A 20221-nucleotide genomic window follows, 5' to 3' on the forward strand; every position below is an offset into this window, starting at 1 on the left:
CAGCAGTTCAGCCCAGACCACGTGACCGAAAATTGCTTCCATCTGTCTGTGGGCCTAGGAGTCATTTTACCCAGCCCTGGGGCGGGCGCCACCCCCACCCTCCTCCAGGATCCCTCACCCCTTCCCGAGCAGGACCCGGGGGAAGTGCTGCACCCTGGACTCTCCCTCACCACCCCCGATGGGCCCTGGGATCCCAGAGCGAGGGAGGGTCTGGCCTGGGCTGCAGCCGGCCCCCTCCACTTGCACCAGTGTTCGCTCCAGAAGCTCAAAGCGAACCCAACAGCCCGCCCACCAGGGGCCCTGAGAAGCAGTAATAAAAACACAGACGTGCCCCACCCTGTGCACTGATGTGGGGAAGCGCCTGGCCTCCTGCACAGGTAAGGACCCGTTCCTGCAACCACATCCTCAGAGAGGCAACTCTGCAGGCAACTGGGTCGCTCACAGGAAGCACAAAGAGCAGAGATACAGGGTCCCCTCCCTCCACACCTGCCTGGCTTTGGGGTCTGCCTTCAGGACCCCAAAGGGAATATCAAAGACCCCTTGCCCACAGACACTCCGTGAACTGAATCCTTGCTTTCCATGGAAAGCCACCAGGGGCCCGGTCCCAGGACTCCAGGGCGCTCAGCCGGCTGGAAGGGACGGTCAAGACCGGCTGCTCCACCATCTGGGATGACGGAAATGACCGTGCCTGTGCTTAGCCAATATGGTAGTCACCAGCCCCAGGTGACTTTTCTTTGTAACTGTGATAAAATTTACCGTCTTATCCGTGCTTAAGTGTACGGTAAGTTCGGTAGTGTTAAGTGTATTCACACTGTTCTGCAACCCATCTCCAGAGCTATTCACCTTGCAAAACTCTGGCTCTACCCATTAAACGACAACTCTCCGTTCCTCGCCTCCCCCAGCCCCTGGCAACCCCTGTCCTACTTTCTCTCTCTGAGTTGGACTCCTCTAGGGACCTCATGTGAGTGGAATCCTACAGAATGTGTCTTTCTGTGACTGGCTTGGGTCACTTAGCATACTGTCCTCAAGGTCCACCCATGTTGTAGCATGTGTCAGTTTCCTTCCTTTTTAAGGCTGAATAATTTCCCTTGTGCGTATATACTGCGTTTCATTGCACCCATCTGTGCACGGACATTTGGGTTGTTTCCACCCTTTGCCTACTGTGAATACTGCTGCTATGAACATAGGTGTGCAAACACCCTGCTTTCAATTCTTCTGGCTATTTACCCGGAAGTGGAGTAGCTGGATCATACGGCAGTCCTATTTTTAATTTTTTGAGGAACTTCCATAATGCATTCCCACACGATTTCTGAGCACTTGAAACTGGGGAACTGAATTTTTTATTTAATTTTGATTGATTTAAATATAAATAGCTACAGGTGGCTAATGGCAACTATACTGAACAGTGCCGATAACCCACATGGCGAACCTGAGGTCCACAGAGTGATTTTTTTTTTATTTGTCAACCCTGAAACCTCTCATTCACTTCTGTGATATCTAATTAATATCCGAGTCCCCCACAGAGACTACGAGCTCCAGCAAGGATGGCAAGACACCCTCCTGGATCTGCACTGTGTCTCCAGGGTTCTACATGGGGGGGACACTCAATAAATACTTGTGGAATGAATGGCTTTCTAAATTTCACTGTGGTTTGCCCAATGTTGATCACCGACACGCCGGCTGCGGAAAGCGAGGGATCTTGGAATTGGTCTGAATGGGGTTTTGTGAGTCGCCCCTTGGGGTGGGGGAAAGGGGGCTGTTCTCTTCTGCTAATCCCACTCACCTGGCGCCACCCCCTACCCCCACACATACAGTGGGAGGACAGGTGAGGGTGAGAAGTACATCTGGTCTACCCACAGTGGCCCTTCCCAACCACAGATGTACAGAAGGTGCAGGTTAGGATAGGGAGGCCGCAGCACTGCCCCCGGGGTTCTGCAGCCTGGCCAGGTGGGAACAGTGGGGGCCTGGGGACATTTCCACAGTAAGTTGGAGGTAAGAGCTGAACATTCCTGCCCCGAAGGGCCCGGTACTTGGGAGGGCGCGGGGTGGGGGTGGGGGGCTCTGCTGCCCCAGGCTGGCCCAAGCTCCTCCACAGTGACAGACCCACAGCCACAGCTGCCCCAGGGAGACACTGCTGGGCCAGCCTGCTCTGAACCCCTCCCCCTCTCCCATTTGTGTCCAATCCACCTGGCCCAGTGACTTCTGCCCGGGGCTACGGCCTCACTCGCGTTCCCATGGCCCTGCCACCTGAATTTTTGTTTCATACCCAAACTTCATCAAATACTGTTAATACCAGAAGGAAGCTTTTAACAGAAAAATAAGTTTCCACGTTCATATTCAAGATGACACTACACAATCATCAGTGGATTACAGCAAAAAGGAAACCCATTTCTTAAAAGTGGAAAACGAATTCAGAGAAGTTAAGTCACTAATCCAAGGGCACACAGCACTGCCTGCCTCTTTTCACTGCTCCTGGCTGCCCTGAATCCTGCTTGGGAAAGACCTTGGGAAAAGATCTGGAGGGGCGGCTTCCCCCTCCCTGGACCGCAGAACAATCTGTCAGGCTCCCTCCTTCCCAGTCACACCCTTAGGAGGGAATGCCAGGTTTGCTCTGGGTTGGCCGTGCCCCTGGGGCAGCCTCTCTTCCCCAGACTCCCAGAAGGAGGAGACATCACTACCCGCCACAGCACTGCCCTCCTCCATGGAAGGACAGCCCAAGTGTCCACCCCAGGCTGGGTGACCTTACATACCGGCTTATGCCTTCCTTCCAGCCTAATTATTTTCTTTATTATGCTAAAATTTACATAAAATTTTGACCATTTTAATCATGTTTAAGTATTCGATTCAGTGGCCTTAAGTACATTCACGGTGGTGTGTAAACGTCACCACCATCTATTTGCAGAACTTTTTCAATACCCTAAATAGCAACTCTGTACCCGTGAAACACTAACTTCTCATTCCCCTGTCCCTGGAAACCTTTATTCTACCTTCAATCTCTCTGAATTTGCCTCCTCTAAGGACCTCACGTAAGGGGAATCCCACAGTATGTGTCCTCTGGTGTCTGGCTTCTTTCACTTGGCATAACGTCTTCAAGGTACATCCACGTTGTATGTGTCAGAATTTCTTTCCTTTTCAAGGCTGAACAATATTCCACCGTATGGATGAACCATTCACCCGCTGATGAGCATGTGGGTTGCTTCCACTTTCGGGCTACGGTGAATAAGGCTGCTATTGAACTTGGGTGTACAATTGAGTCCCTGCTTTCAATTCTTTTGGGTATCCAGCCTAATTACTAATGGCACCCCGGTTGATTCTCAGAAAGAGTCTGATCTGGACAGTCATTGACAAGGTCATCTGACGGTCAAAGCAAGGTGCAGAGCTTCCGTCCCTGCTCTGCGACTGGGAGCCAGGGGCCCTGGGCTCTGGCCCTGGCTCCAAGTGACCCATTGCAGGTCCGTCCACCCTGCTGTGCCTGGGCTGCACGTCTGGGAAGTAGGCCATGCCTCTCCTGACCTTATCCACCCCACCCTGCAAGCACCATGAAGCCCAAGGCTCTGGCTTGCTCAGTAGCACCCTCAAGTCCTAGCCCAGAGAGTGGCACAAAGTGGAAACGTCCGTCAACAGACACATGGACAAACAAAATGTGGTAAATCCATACAGTGGGATATTACTCAGCCATAAAAAGGAATGACGTAGGTAAATGCTACAACACGGATGAACCCCGAAAACACTGTGCCAAGTGAAAGAAGCCAGACACAAAATATTTTATGAGTCCATTTATATGAAATGTCCATAATAGGCAGATCCCCAGGCAGAAAGTAGATTAGTGGTTGCCAGGGGCAGGGGAAAGGGGGAAGTTAACTGTTAACGAGCATGAACTGTCCTCCTGGGGTGATGAAAATGTTCTGGCATTACAGAGGTGATGGTTATACAGCCTTGTGAATAAATGACACTGAACTGGACACTCTAAACGGGTGCACTGCATCGTATGGGAATTAAATCTCAATGAGAAAGGCAGGGAGGGAAAGAGGAAGAAACCACTTCTAGTGAAACTGGACTGAAAGAGCCCAGCTGTGCCCACGAGTGCCCACAACCTGGCTTTACAGCTCAGCATCTGTCCTCCAACACTCAGGCCTAGGGTCCTTGAGCTGGTGTTTCCAGGCAGTGCCCAGGAAGTGGCCCTGTCATCTCCAGCAAGGGTGTTTCTGGGAGTGGCAGCCTGACAGAGGTACCTGCAGGAGGAGACCTTGATAGTTTCTCTCTGCAGGTTCCCATTCTGAACCAGGCTTTATGTCCAGGCCTCCTCACCACCCACAGGCTTGTGGCAGTTGGTGACCGGACCTGTGACGGAGGCTTCCCCTACCTCTGCCCATGTTAAGGGACCTGCTCCCTCCTTCCTATCTTTTCTCTAGAGTTGATGGTGGGTCTAAAGTGGGGAGGAAAGGGGCTATAATCCACACAGCCCTGAGCCAGCACCATCTGGGGACATGTGTACCAAGTGACAAATTCTTACCCCCACCCCAGGGTCTGCCAAGGATGATGGAATCAGATTGTCATCTGTGGGCTGCTGGGATGGGGGCTGTGGGACGCACATCTGGCCGGGAGACAGCCCCAGAGAGGAGGCGCTGTGGGGTGTGGTGCATTTTGGGGGCGCTTATACTTCATCACAGCCCCAGGGCCAACCTTGGACCATCATGCAGCCCAGAAGCCGAGGGAAAGGGCTCAAGATAGCGGGCTTGCAAGGCCTGACCTGGAAACCTACACCTGGGGGCCACCCCTCTCTGCACCACGCCTCCATTCGTCTCGCTGCCTGCTCTGCATCCCAGAAACGTCCACATGAGTCCCACCCTCACTGAGCAGCAGCCTCGCTGGCCACGCACAGAGGTGGCTCTGCTGGGCTGATGACCCTTGAGACACTGCCCCACTTGGCTCCCTGCTCCAGAGGGGCAGCCGTGTGGCACCCATGTGACAGCCAGGCCTGCACGCCAGGACAAACCTCTCAGGGTAAAGTCAATGCCATTCCCCATTATCTCACCCCAATCCTATGCCCAGCTCTTAAAACCTGGGACAGTCACGCCGACACACACGTTGCTCAATTACCGCTCAAAGTGGCCAGGCAGAAAGCAAGGCCAACCTCCCATGCATGCCTGCAAGGCCACCCAACAGGTCTTCTACAGGAGAGGCAGAGTCACCAAGCACATCCAGGTGAACCCACTCAGGGTGACCGAGATGTCAGGACACCCAGGGCATCAGCCATTCATCCCACCCTGCCAGCCTTTCAGGCCTCTCTCTGGAAGAAAACTGTTGGCATCTCCAGCCAGGAAGACTTTCTTGTCTCCACTCCACCCTAGCCCAGGGTGGTCCCAGCAACTGGACAGTCTCAACAATGCACGTAGGAAAGGGGTCTCTGGCTGCTCTCCACCTCAGGCTCCCTAGCCTCCAGACCTGGGACCATAGGGAATGCTGCCCTGCAGACCAAGGGGACATCACCCCTGCTGGCAGCTCCACAGCCAACAGCAGACCCCTCTGCTGCAGATCACCTCAAACCCATGGCCCCTAAACATCTGATGCTACCTGCTCCCAGCAAAGGAGCTCCTTAAAGGTGGGTGAGTCCCCAACATAGGTAATGCCAGAGGGACACAGTGACCAGAGTTGCTCTTCCCTCCTTTCCTACCTCCCTGGTGCCTGCAAAGTCCTTCAGTCCCAGCTAAACCCTGGGGGAACCCTGCCTGGCAACCAGATTAGCTCATCCTCACCGCTCGCTCCCCACAGCGGTAACTGAGTACGACATGTGTGGTTTCCTCTTACCGCATCTCCCCCACGTAAGAGTCACCAAGAAGCAAACCCTGGTGGCACAGGAGGCCCCTCGCCTGCAACAAGGAGGCAAAACAGCCCCACACCCCTGCTGAAGCTCCCATATGGATTCACACTGCCAAGCAGATACCAAAATGCCCATCCTCATCTGAGAACTCCACCTCCGAGAGGCCGCCCCAGGTTACACAGACAAGATGCACAGAGGCCTCGATGACTCCCCACTTCTGGTATGAGTGAGTGGGTGGACAGAGAAGCTGTTGTCGTTGTTAACCAGTTCGGGAAATGCAGGTGAAGGAAAGAGAATGGGAAGGCAACGGGGCCTAGAACCAGACACGCGTGCTGAGGCAGGTATGGCTTGGAGAAGGAACTGCCCCAGAATGAGATGTGTTGTTCACCAGTTCGGGAAATGCAGGTGAAGGAAAGAGAATGGGAAGGCAACGGGGCCTGGAACCAGACACGCGTGCTGAGGCAGGTATGGCTTGGAGAAGGAACTGCCCCAGAATGAGATGCTGAAGAAATGGCTATAAGCAACAATGGTAGAAAATGATTCCGGGGTCCTAGTGGACCAGGACCACACCACTGATTCATTCGACAAATATTTATTGAGTATCTACTACCTAGTAAAAAACAAAAAGATAGATAAACAGGCTTGAGATCAGTTTGAATGAAGGTGGTGGTGGCACACGGAACGTGAGTTCATTTATTCAAATGTTTATTAGCCGTGACTTCCATACAGATTCACAGCAATCTCTTACACATCAGGAACGCACTGTCTGATATGGTGGTATGGGATTTTTGTGTCACAAACCTCTTTTAGAAGCTGATGAAAGGTAGGGACTATCCCTAGAAAAGTCCCCAGGAAGACAGAACACAAATATATCTGGACAATTTGACGGGTCTGTCTAAGAACCCCTAGGTCTGTGGATTCTAAGTAAAAATAACTCAGTCTAATGAGAACTTAGAATAATCAGGTCATCTCTGAATTACCTTCAGCACTCCGTGAACTTTTATCAACACACACAAGGAAGTTCTGAGTTCCATAGCTAGAAAAGGGTAAAGGAAAATTTCTAAAAATTATTAACCATGGGGGAAAAGTCTGAGAAGCAAAGGGGAGAGAGGAAAAGAGCCGAGGTGGTGGCCGGCTGGGCTCTTCCACCCTGAGCAGCCGCAGGATGAGCCGCCCGTGCACAAGAGAACACGCGGCCATTCAACCACAGTGGGGCACAGAGAGGGGTAGGCAGGGAACACACGGAATGTCCCACTCTCTGGAGGGCTTTCAAACAGGCTCCTTTCCCATTTACTCAACTGTGCTTTTCACTGTGTTGTGTCCCTGTCAACCTCCCCAAGCCACTACACACTCCCCATAAATGTCACGGGGGACTTCCTGTTCTCTTCTAAAAATGGAAACACTGAATATAAATGACCAAATTTTGCACATTTGTGCAGGCAGGGATCAAAGACTGGATTTTTTAAGTGCACATGGCTCATCTAATTTGATAAGTGACTCCGAATCAAATGACACTTCACACTTTGTATGGGGCAGGAAGTGTCTCCTCGAAGTCTGGTTAGGAACTGAGAAGCCAGAAATCTGAGACTTTGCCCTCCCGCCTGAAACTCCGCTTAGAAACTGAGCACAATGGCCCCGGCCTCTCCAGAGAAAGAGACGGGGATTTGCAAACACTCAGAGCTGTATTTGTCTCCCAGTGGGAGCTCCTTCCCGTTTCCAAGACAGGACTTAAACAAAACCGCAGTTTTACGGCTTCCCTGTTTTCTCCTTTCGCGGGGAGCCCACGATGTTGCAGATCCCCCATGACCTCGTGCCCTTTGCAGGACCTGGGAGGGACACAGAGGTGGGTCTGTCCCCATCTGGACTCCTCCACTCATTCAGACGCCTGAGGTGCCCCGACAGTGGGCCCACTTTTCCTGCTGGCCAAGGCTCCTCCGGCTTTTTGCCATACCCTTTATAGCAAACCCCCTCTCTGTTGTTGAGGAAGGGATCTCAAGACACTCTGCATTTCTGCCAACACGGTTCATTTGGCCGCAGTTGGGAAAGTCAAATCTGGACAAAGTCCAAGTCTCGCCCGCTGTCCCGCCCCCTTCTGTAAGGGCCCTTCTCTCTTCCTCCATCTGCTTCTTTCATTCCCCTCCTTCTCTGGCTGAGTTTTTCACTCAGACTCAGTGGCCTGTTGAGACATCAATCTCTGGTCAGAGAAAGCCCCAACCTGCAACAGTCATTGCTCACTTCCTTAAAAGCTGCTCATAGAATTTACTCTGCGGTCAAGGCCACAGATGAGCCCTCCGACTTCCTGTGTCAGGGGATTTATTTTTTATTTTGTTTCCCACCGCCCCCTGGCCTCAGCCGGGCCCCTGCAGCAGGTCCACCGCAGAGGCAGGATCAGGGAATGTGCCCTCCAGGCCTCCTCCTACCCCAGGGAACCTTCCAACAGGAGCAGCCCCTAACCCCAAAGCAAACCCAAGATTCAGCCCCCACCAGCCTGCCTAACGCGTCCAAAGTGGCTGCCGACGGATGGACCACAGGGATCCCGTCAGTTCTTGGCAAATGTCTGCAAAGTTAAAAAGAGAAAGAAAAGTTCTGCCCCATGGACGGGTGGAAACGAGCCATTTGTAACTGGGTGGAATTTCCTCTTATCAGGGGTGTCCCCCTAAGGCAGGGAGGACAGAGCCCAGACCCTCCCTCCCCAGCTCCTTCTCCTATCAGCAGGGCTGTCAGCAGATACACACCAGATCTCGGTGGTGAAACATGGACAGAGGCTGGGGGACGCTGGGGGCTGTGCCTCCCCCAACTTATGAAATCATCTGAAATAACAAAAAGTGGACAAGGGTCTCTAGGGTGCAGCAGTATGTCCCCCTGCCAGGAGCTGAGGAGAAGAGCTTTCCCACAAAGTGATCAAGTGACTGATTCCCCTCCCCAGAGCAGATCAGCTCAGGCACTGGGGATGCTGCCTAAGGCTTCCTACAGCCCAGGTCCCTCAGAAAGAGGTGGGGGGCTGAAGGCAGGGCCTGGGAGGGGGCCAGTCAGGGAGGGGCACATTCCTGGGCCATGAGTGGGAGCCTGACTAAATGACCCCACATACAGCCATCTGATGACACCAGAGGGTCTGGGAAGGTTGCGGGGGTAAGGAGGGGAAGGGTCAGCAGCTCCAGACCATTTTTGAATCATGCCCCCAGCCCATGCAGCACCAGCTCCGGGATGGTGTGAGTGGGAGAGCTGGAGTCGTTTTCTCTCCCCATCTCCTTTAGGTTCCCAGACCGATGACCCACACCACAGGCCCACTGCTTCCAGACCTCCCAACCCCCCACCCTCCTGAGTGGAAAAACCTTAGGGCAGGGCCCTGCAGGGTCCCTTATAAGGCTCCCTCAGTCTCAACTTTGCAGGCAGCCCACGTGGACTGTACCCACCTCACAACAAGGCTGCTGAGAATCCGGCATGTCTGAAAGACCCTCACCCCACACCACCCCCAGCCCTCTGCTCTCCCATGGAAAACAAATCAACCGAGCAGAAGAGCCAAAGAAAGCCCTGTGAAAGCTTATGACACATTTTCCAAGTGCACAATCCAGCAATGGGTGGCTGGATGGATGGGTGGTTGGACGAGTGGGTGGATGGATGAATGGGTGGGTGGATGGATAGGTGGAGGGATGGGTACCTGGATGGATGGAGTGCGGACGGATGGATGGGTGGACAGATGCAAGGATGGGTGGGCAAGAGGATGAGTGTATAGATGGGTGGGTGGGTGACTGGACGAAAGGAGGGACAGGTGGGTGACTGGATGAATGGCTTGTCCAAGGAGGCTCAGAAACACACACATGCCCTTTTACCCCAGGCTCCCCCCAGGAAAAAGTAGTGTGTGTGGACATCTGCCTGGCCACCCATCAGGACAGACATTTTTGTCACCTCTGGAACACTGCCAGTGAAGATGCTGCTTGCAGGCAGGGCATCCAAGCACCCTGAGCCCAGGGTGACCCGACACCAGGAAGAAACAGGCTCGTTGGCCCCCTCATCTTCCTCCTGCCTGCACATGGCATGAAGTGCAGATGCACCTGTGGACAGGAGGTTCTGACCCAACAGTCTCAGGAAATGAGCCCCTGAGCACCCAACTTTTCCTTTCCCCAAATTTCCTCTGGGCACGTGCACAGGACTCTGCTACTCTCCTCCTGCCCCTGGCTACTCGCTCTCAGCCCCTTTGCTGGCTCTTCCACCTGCGGTCAGTCTTGGCCCCTCACTGGGCACGCTCCCCAGCGGACTTCACCCTGGATGTTAAATGCCAAACGCCAACTTCTCTGTCCAGATTCACACACCAGGGCCAACCTGACAGCTCCCAGGAGTCCAACAGGGCTCAGCAGACATCCCAAGGCCCCGTGGTGCCAGGCCCCTTGAGAGGTACCAGGTATCTGCATGTCTGAAAGGCATCTGGAGATGCTGAACCATGCCCACCTGCCCTCCCACCTCACCTACCCCATCTGAGAAAATGGCATCTCCAGCCACCAAGTTTTTACAGCTAGAAAGCCAAGGGCACCCTTGTTCCCTCCCTTTCCATCACCCCAAATCCAACCATCCATCCCAAAGTCCTATCAGTTTAAACCCAATATATCTCCAGGTGGCCACCTTGACGCCCATCTCCATGGCTACCTACAATCCAAGCCACCACCACTAGATGCCCCCTGCCCCAAAAGCCATTCTCCTCAAAGCACCGGGAAGGACTGCTGGAAATGTAAATTAACCTGATCATTTCCCTTGAAACTGTGAAACTGAAACTGTGACTGATTTCCATCTCACCTGGGATAACACAGAATCCTGAGCAGAGAATGCTGTTCCACCACTGACGTGCTGTGTGATCCTGAGCAAGTACCTTAACCTCTCTGTGCCTCAATTGTTTCACATGTGAAATGGGATAATAGCATTTGTCTCATAAGAATGCTGAAGATCAAATGAGATATTTATAAAGCACGTAGCACTGTACCTGGCCCTGTAAATGCGCTCAGTCTCTGTTAATAAAACCCATGCCCCTGCCCAGCCCTCCAGTTTCGACACATGCACCACCACCCCCGCCCCCGGCTCCCTTTCAGCTCTTCAGACAAGGCTCCTCACAGAGTCTCCCTGTCCAGAACATTCTCTTCCCTGCTGCTCCTGGGAACTCCCCCGTCTTCCCAGGATGGCTGATCTATATGGGGTCCTTCTGTTCTTTTCACCTGTTCCCCCACCAGGCGGTGAGCTCCTTGGGGGCCTGTCTTGTTCACAAAATCTAGAACATCTGAAGCACCCAGTGACATGCTGTGAATGAATGAGTGAATGAATGAATGAACAAACAATCAGCTTGCTGCTCTCTCCTCCTGCCCCTCCTCTCTTCCCAGAGCAGCCAATCCAGGTGATGCCAGCTCCTTGCTGGCCGGGGCTGGCCAGCATCCATTCCCCCACCCCCCAGCTTTTGGTGTATGGCAGCACGTGAATGAGATGCAAACAACTTCCAGTCTCCGTCATCCTTCTGGAGCCACACAGCACCGAGGCGGAAGGATGGTTGGACTTCCTGGGACAGCTGGGGTGGAGGGCCCATTCAGGAAATTTTGTTCAGGAAATGGTCAGCGGGGAGGGGAGTCCGGCAGAGACTGGGCGGCCTGCCTGGCCTGTAGCCGGGGCCCCTAATCACTAACCCCATTCCCACCCACTCCCAACCCCAGTGCTGGGCTCAGGGCCCCTGAGGTCTCTCCAAGGGGCACAACAGACATAGTAAACTCAGCAGGCAGACTCTGAAACCCTGGCCAAGCTCCTCCCCGTGCTGAAGAGAGGGTCCCCTCACATGGAGTGGCCAGGCCACCGGTCACCAGGCACTGCTTGGAAGAAACATCGCCAGGAGCTACAGTCTTCCAATACTAGCTGAGAGTTGGACGTTTCACAGCCCGAAGACGACTTGTGTCTGGTGTCCATTACTTTGCTAGCCAGCATGAAGAGCATGAGACGTGACCTATCGCTAGCCCCAACTCAAGAGTGACCCCGACAACCAGCTAAGGGCTCTGTGGAAGTCCCTAAATGTACAAGACCGAGTCCTGACCCCACACTGAGCTTGGTCAGGAACTAAAGATGCACAAGGCTGACCTGCGTACAGCACTTTACAGCTTACAGACCGCTCCTGTTTACTTTACTGCATCCGATCCTCTTCTTTGAGGCCTTTCTTAGATTACACATTCCCTGCGATAATGAGCTGTGCCTTTTGAAATCAGAACACAGTAACAAGAACTACAGTAATAACATGTTCTCATAAACGCGGCAACGGAAGACGGCTAAACGAGGGGGTCCATGGGGGTCTCCTGCAGGCCCCCCCTCAACCCTCTGCTTCCCCTCTTTCTCCTCCTTCCAAGGACCCAGGGCCTGGGGTTGACCTACTGTGCGGCCTCCCGGGGGAAACGCCTGGCTTCTTCCACTTGATGGTGGCCCGCGGCTCGGTCACACAGCCAGCGCCAGCGGCAGAGCCTGGAGGCCCTGGAGGGTGGGAACCGGTCTCCTCCCAAGTCCCCTCCGGGCCGCTCCTCCAGCGGCTCCGGGAAGGAGCCACATTCATATGGTAATTTCTCCCGGTCAAGCAGAGGAGGAGGAGGGGGCCTGGCCTGCCCAGTTCACTTGGTGCTTTCCTGAGACTGCGACTCTCTCTTGGGCCACCTCCCAGAAGAGTGGACACAGCCTGCTGGGACCTGCCCATGAGGGCTGGCTGGGGGCGTGGACACCTACATGCGGGCGGGGGCAGGAGCCTTTGCTCCACACACTGTGTGCCGGTTTCGATGGGCATGAGTTTGTTTTAGTTTAACTTTTGTGGGTGTGTGATACACAGAACAGCCCAGAAACGCTGGGGCGTGTGACTCTCCAGGGACCCTGGCCACCCTCCCCCTTCCCCCAGGAAGGCCACATCCCCCTGGCTGAGGCTGGCCTTGGGGATGCACCTCTCAGAAAAAGAAAAGTCACTTCCCCCACCCCCAGTCCCCTGCTGAGGATGGGGGATGCCAAACCCACCCGCACCCTCCCTCTCACTTCCTGCCACCCTGCAACTAGCTCTGCCCACCCCCAATGCCTCCTATCTCCTGCAGAAAAGACTTACCAACTTTCCACTTCCCCTTTCTGACTTGTTCTGGGCCCCAAGCAAGCAAAGGAAACCAGAAGTCCCGGTGAGGACCCACTAAAGACCCAAATGGCTACTCTGCACCCGCACCCAGTCCATCCTTGCATTGATTCAATGTTGATTCATCCAGAGAGCTAAGCCCTGGAATCTGAGGACCCACTAAAGACCCAAATGGCTACTCTGCACCCCCACCCAGTCCATCCTTGCATTGATTCAATGTTGATTCATCCAGAGAGCTAAGCCCTGGAATCAAGATGAAACAAAGGGACCCCTGGTCTCCTGGAGCTTACGGTGCCCATGACAGCAACCCTGGAAGAACTGTACACAGAAGCAGCTTCAGCACGTGGCCTGCAGGACAGGTGCAGGGTGCTCACAGCCCTGGCTGGGCGAGGCACAACACTGCACCCCACCAGGCCTGGGTCCATCCCCGGACACATGGCTCAAAGGCTGGTCTGCTAAATGTTACTATATGACCCAGCAGTTATCCAAGAGAGATGAAAACACATGTCCGCACAAAAATCTGTACACCGGTGTTCATTCCAGCATTGCTCACAATAGCCAAAAAGTGAAAACAGCCCAAATGTACACCACCTGATAAATGCATAAACAAAAAGTGGTCTATCCATACAACAGAATAGTATTTAGCCATAAGAACACAGCACTGACACATGCTACAATGTGGGTGAACCTTGAAAACATGTTACATGAAAGAAGCCAGACACAAAAGGCCACATACAGTATGATTCCATTTACATAAAGTATCTAGAACAGGCAAATTCACAGAGACAGAGAGCAGGTTAGTGTTCTAAACAGAAGAAAAGCAATTAAAAGAAAAAGAAAGAAAGCAGATTCGTGGTTGCCAGGGGGCGGTGGGGGGGACTTGAGGACGCAGCGTGACTGCTAACGGGTATGGGGTCTCTTCTGGGGATGATGAAATGTTCTGGAATCAAATGGTGGTGATGGTTGCATAACTGTGACAGTTAATTTTGTGTCAGCTTGACTGGGATACAGGGTGGCCAGATATTTGGGCAAATATTATTCTGGGTGTTTCTGTGTGAGTAAACATCTTTTTTTTTTTTTTTGGCAGCTGGCCCGTACAGGGATTCAAACTCTTTTTTGTGTGTGTGTGTGACCGGTAAGGGGATTGCAACCCTTGGCTTGGTGTTGTCAGCACCACGCTCAGCCAGTGAGTGCACCGGCCATCCCTATATAGGATCCGAACCCATGGCCTCGGCGCTACCAGCACCGCACTCTCCCGAGTGAGCCACGGGGCCGGCCCGATTCAAACTCTTGACCTTGGTGTTACAACACCCTGCTCTAATCAACTGAACTAACCGGCCAGCCGAGTTTAACATTTAAATCCGTAGACTGAGTACAGCAGGGTGCCCTCCCTAATGTGGGTGGGCCTCATCCAATCAGTTGCAGGTGACAGGGTTCAGAACATGCTACCCCAAAATATGGTGCCCTGACGCACCGAATATTTTAAGCTGAAGAAATTTAAGAAATGGCCGGTACGGGAAGGACTGTGTGACTTGCTCCTTTTCCCCTAAAGAAGGTCGTAGGATGCTCATGTGAGAGGTGCCCGCCCTGCACCCAGAGGAGAAGAGCATCCTTATGTCTGAGATGAATCCGAGCAAACCGGCCTCGCTAAGTTGCTCCCAGTTTGCTAGTCCTAGTTCATACCCTCTCGTCCTGCCACATTTTCCCACGATTTTCCACTCTTCATCAAATCTTGCATAAAATGCTCAGGGTTAACCCTTTCCCTGGGTCTTCATTTCCTTATGGACTCTCCCGTGTCATGTAAAAGTTCCATTGAATAAACTGGCATGCTTTTCTCCTGTTAACCTGTTTTCGTCGGTCTAACTTACAGGATCCCAGCCAATGAACCTAACATGCATGGAAGAAAAAGGTTTTATTTTCCTCCCCGACAGAGGCCTCCATGGAACACAATGACAGACCCTCTCCCAATGAGAGACAATCCTTCCTGCCCGGCAGCCTTCAAGCTGGGTCACGGGCTTTTTCCTGCCCCTGCCTTCGGACTGGAACCGACACCAGGTCGGCCTTCGGCCTGGACCCACCACACCACTGGTTCTGCAGGTTCTCAGGCCTTCACAATCAGCGTGGACCCACGCCATCGGCTCTCCTGGGTCTCCAGCTTGCCAGGTGACCCTGTAAATCTTGGGACTAGCCAACCTCTGCTATCAGGTGAGCCAATTCCTTATAATAAGCCTTTTTCGCCACGTGTGTGTGTGTGTGTGTGTGTGTGTGTGTGTGTGTGTGTGTGTCCTATCTGTTCTGTTTCTCTGGAGAACCCTGACTACACAATAACTTTGTGAATACACTAAAGCCACTGAACTGTATACTTTCAAAAGAGTGAGTTTTATGGTGTGTAAATTATATCTCAATAAAGCTATAAAATCACAACAAAGGTCTGGTGAACTTCGCGCAACCCCTGTGGACAAAAGTGGGGACCATGTCCCCCTTGCCCCCAGTCATCCCCCAGTCTCCAGCCCGTCACAGGTCCAGGAACATCGCTGGGTGATTCCGAAGCATCCAGCCTTCACACGCCCGCTCCCTTCAATCCTGCAGCTCGGAGGTGGATGTGGAAGGCGTGCTCCTTGTCCAGTAACTTCCCTACTTCCCTGTCCCTCTCTTCACACCATGCAGTGGCCACAAAGGTCTCACACTGTTTTTAAGAAGGGCCCTGGTGCCACGGCTGGACTCCATTAAGCCGGAGAGTGACCCAGGAGCAGCCCCTTTTAAATAAAGAAGGAAGCCATAAACCTCAAACGGAGAGGGGTGAGGGGTTGGCAATTAAAAACACAGCCAGTCAAGAACCCAGGAAGGTCTAGCTCCACTCTCGTCCCCAAGGGTTCTGAGCAGCAGGGACAAGAAGAGAAAGGGAAACCCTTCCTGACCCCGAGCCACCCCACTCAGTACCCTGCCCCCAGCCCGAGAACCAGCTGTGAGCAGCAGCAGCAGTGAGCACCCAGGCCTGCAGCCCCCCAGCCCCTGGCTGAGGGCTGGGGGAGCACAGGGGGCTGCAGCCCTGCCCAGCAGGGACCTGGAACCTCCAGTGCTGAGTCTTCTGCACAGGCCAGGAGGGAAGGATCGCAACTGCTGGGGGGTCGCCCAGGGATTTTCTTGAGTGAGATGGGACCCACTCCCAACCTGGAAGAGGCCCAAGTCCACCAACATCCCAAATCCTTGGTGAAAACAAAGCCACATGACAGAGAATTCTATGAAGTCCCACTTTGATAGGGTGACACAGGCCCCAGAGGCAGCGGGGCCCTTAGATTGCTCCAGGTTTCATTATAACTTCAGCACTTGGGTCCCCAAGTGCCCCGTGGTGTTAATTAGCTCTTTATCCCCAGCCGTCCTTGGAGAGCCCCACAGTGAGTCAGGGAGCAGCCAGCAGCACACGTGGGGTGAGGGGCTTCCCACCCCAGCCCTCAGGGGGACCAGCCTCCCATCCCTGAGTCACGTCTCCCCCACCACCCTATGAACTGGTAGCAGAGAAGCCATTTCTGCTGCTTAGCCAGATGTAGAAACTGAGGCACGCACAGACAGGCCACGAGTTTGCATCTCCTTCCACGGCCCACAGCGGGCCTGGCCCAGGGCTGCGCTCTGGGGAGAAGGCGGCCGTGAGGTTCTTGCAGACCAGCCGGGTTTCATTCGTGGTGGTATCTTAGCATCTCGACATTATTGAGTAAATGCCCCAAAACCATCGTTGAATGAACACGAGTGGATGAGGCGGGGGCTGGCCCTGGGGCAAGTCCCAGGAGTCTCGGGGAGATGGAACGGGATGGTCCAGGGAGGCTGGGACAGCAGCCAAGACATTTGGAAGAATGGGAAGTGACAGCCGAGGAACTCTATGCTGAGTGGCCTTGCTCTTCCCAGGAGAGCAGGAAGCAGGCCTCGACCGAGGGGCACTGCGTGGGGGTGGCCAGCAGCGCGGCTCGAGGGGCAGCACAGCAGCAGGGGCGGGCACAGGCTCGGCGCAGCTGAGGCTCATGTGGGGGGCCGCCTCCCCCTCCTGGACACGCGGGGCCCACACCTCCCACGTCCCTCCTCTGTCCCCATGCCCACCTCTCCAGGCTCCATTTCTGGAAGGCTTCCCCTCCCTCATCCTGCTCCTCCTGCCGTCCCTACCCCTGTCTGAATTCTAGACAGCTCAGAGGCGCATCTCAGATGCTCCTGAGCCACAGAGCCTTTGCTGAGTCCCCACTCTCCTGTGGCCACCTCACCTTACAGCCAGGTGTGTGCTCATCACCTAACTGGGTCAGAAGCTTCCAGAAGGCCTTGCATGTTCCACCCACACCACTCAGCCCTGGGCTGCTGCAGCTGGTGACATACACGTGGCACCTCTACACGTCCAGGTCCTGTGCTAGACATTGACCATTACCTAACTGGGTCAGAAGCTTCCAGAAGGCCTTGCACGTTCCACCCACACCACTCAGCCCTGGGCTGCCGCAGCTGGTGACATACACGTGGCACCTCTACACGTCCAGGTCCTGTGCTAGACATTGACCATTTCCATTTGTCCTCACGACCGTCCTACGAAGCAGTAACTACCTTCCTCTGTTTCTCAGACAGCAGACTGTGGCTCAGAGACCACAAACAGCACGTCTAAGGTCCCATGGTTAGTAAGAAAAACAGGGACCAGGTAGCTGATTTACATTTTACAGTGTCCAACTGTCTCCCCAGACCATCTGTTGACCTCGCTGAATTTTGAATGACAGCAGCAAGGTGGTATCCAATCGAGCAGGATGTTGGAAGCAGGTGCCAAGGCCAGAACAGACCAGGAGCCTCGTGAAACTCTGGCCCTGGTCCTTCAGTGACTTGCCCTGTGCCCAGGTAGCAGAGGTGGGGCCGGTACCTGGGCCCAGGTCTCCTGACGCAGACAGGATGGGGCCTTCCAGCCATACCAGCAGCCAGTCTGAAGTCTATAGGAGACTTATCAGAGCCAAGCCTGGCTCCCCACTGTTCCCTGATTTCTAGGCTTCTGTCTAAAGCCACCCCACCCTCACCAGGTGTGTCCCAGGTGTGCCCCACCTGGGCTGCACCCGGGGGTCTGCCGTGTGAGGAAAGGCAGGAGGAGAACACCAGAGCAGGGCAGAAGGCAACTCTGGTGTATGTGAACGGGCTTCTGCTGTGAACTTGACACATTCCTGGCATGCAGGAAGACTCTAGCGGGAGGGTGTTACAACAACCCTTACCAGGGCTCACTGGGGACTGTGCAGCAGCCCTTTCAGAAGGAGGCAGAGGCATAGAACCCATCTCCCTTTGGGTTGGCCGAGGTGGGCTGTGGGGACACTGGCTCTAGCCAGGGCTGCCAGGGGGCACCTGGATCTGTGCAGGGCAGCCTGGCCCTGTGCAAGGTGGTCTGGAGCAGCTGTGCCTCCATGAGCCAGCTTAAGCCACGTCTATTTTCTAATTAATTGTTTACAATAACCAAGGCTTACTTACTCGCTAGGAAGAGCAGAAAGCTCCAGGAGGCACTTTCTCACCAACGAAACACTTCGCAGTGACTTCACCGCTTCACTGACCTGGGGATGCCGGGCTTTGAGTCCTCTGGGCCTCCCATGCAGGGGATTCACCTAACTAACACCTTCAGGAATAAGAGAGACCGGGCATGGAGCCAGGTCACCAGGCAAGGTCCGCGCAGTGCTCCGTCTCAGCCTGGGCCCGCTGGACCACCGGGGGCTTGGAGACTCAGCAGAGGTCTCCCTGGGCTGGCCTGGACACAGGGGCCCTCGTGGGCAGCAGGAGCAAGGGTCACAGCTCTATGGACACTAGCAGGTAACCCTGTGCCACCGGGTGCTGACCTGTACCAGGCTTTGTGCAGCCATCACCAAATTTCCTCCTTACCATTAACGTCTCCATTTCCCTGAGCCTCAGAGAGGTGAAGTAACTGGCCAAGGTACATGGCCCCGGAGGGATTGAGCCTAGGTCTGTCTGATTCCAGAATTCAGGAAGACAAGCAGGGAAGTCTGGGACCCCCAGAGACCGTAGAGACTGGGCTTAGAACTGCCCCGTTACCAGGTATCTCCATGTTGGTCCGTTCAGCCACGTTCTCACTAAGTCATCAGGAAGCCTGGTGCTGGTCACCATGGCCTGGTACCAGCAGTGGTGCCCAGCCCTGGAGGACTGACGGCTAAGCCACAAAGAGATGGATAACAGCCACACATCGATACGTTAGCAGAGTGGTCTGCACCTGGCCATGCCCCCCGCTGAGTTCTGTGCCCTCTCACACTGCAGGGCCTGGTGCAAGTGGCCAAGAGACCGAGAATTCCCGCCGGCTCCTCACGCAGCCTCCCCAGTATGTGGGTGGATGCTGACACCACCTGCCCTGTGCAGGGTCTGCGCTGTTCTGCCCGCCCTGGGCTCCCACCCACCCAGTCTCCCTGCTACAAACAGCAGTGATTCTCACTCCAACTCATCAATGGGGCTACTGTCCAACCTGTCATTAGTCTTCAGGGCTCGCAATCGACAACCCAGCAATGGGCAGCATCTCCTACAGCCTCAGCAAATGAGGCACGAGAGAGAGACACCCATCCAGTCCCAGAGACCTCTGCCACTCACACGGGGGCATGGAGGTGCAGCCGGGGTCTTCGAGTCCAGTCCCCTGCCCCCAGGGAGAATGTATTCAAATCACCAAGGACATGTTGCTTCTTCACCCTTTTTTTTAACAACTCTCCGAGGAGACCATGTGCAGAGAGAGCAGGAAGAATGGCTATTCTTACAAGGCTCTCTAGAGCTAGGCTTACAGGCACCACAAAGTATGTGGATAAAAGGTGAACATCTGCAGTCACACGAGCTGACCAAGTCATTCATTCAAACACTAACTGAGCCAGCACTTATGACGTCCGGGCCCTGTGGACACAGAGATCAATAAAGTACAATCCTAACACGAATTCTAGTGAAAGAGACAGACTGACAGGCAGAGAGGACACCAATGTCCCTGCTTGTGGGGGGCCTCCTCGCGGGAGAGCACCTGTCACGTTCAGGGCCGAATCTGCCCAGTGGACGTGGCTCCCGCAGCTGGGAACTTCACCTTCCTGCCCAGGGGGCCTCTCAGGCCCAGGAAAGTCTTATCTCTTCGTGCCCTGGTGACAGGCACCTGAAATGAAGCCGGGGAGATAAGAGATAAGAATTGGGGAGGCAGGAGGGGGTCCTTCACATTCCATTGGGGACACCAGCAAGGACAACTATTCCCTGATGACCATTCTGGTGACCGAATCACTGGACGAACAGTGCCTGGCACCCACAGAGCAGGGTGA

At 54.3% G+C, this 20221-nt stretch overlaps 1 protein-coding gene across 5 annotated transcripts in view; it reads right to left on the minus strand.

The window, feature by feature from the left end:
• SEPT9 (septin 9) overlaps window positions 1–20221 on the minus strand; it is a 169641-nt gene that overhangs the window by 26954 nt on the left and 122466 nt on the right. Inside the window, exon 1 of one of the 5 annotated variants that reach the window (XM_008577240.1) lies at window positions 12212–12416. The exons of the other annotated variants lie outside the window; for them this stretch is intronic. Within the exon in view, the coding sequence (XP_008575462.1) occupies window positions 12212–12386 (175 nt within the window). The 5' untranslated portion in view covers window positions 12387–12416. Of the gene's footprint in view, window positions 1–12211; window positions 12417–20221 lie in introns of those variants that run through there. 5 annotated transcript variants of the gene reach the window in all.

This window comes from Galeopterus variegatus, unplaced genomic scaffold (genome assembly GCF_000696425.1).
Source record: "Galeopterus variegatus unplaced genomic scaffold, G_variegatus-3.0.2 Scaffold1466, whole genome shotgun sequence".
Lineage (NCBI taxonomy): Eukaryota > Metazoa > Chordata > Mammalia > Dermoptera > Cynocephalidae > Galeopterus > Galeopterus variegatus.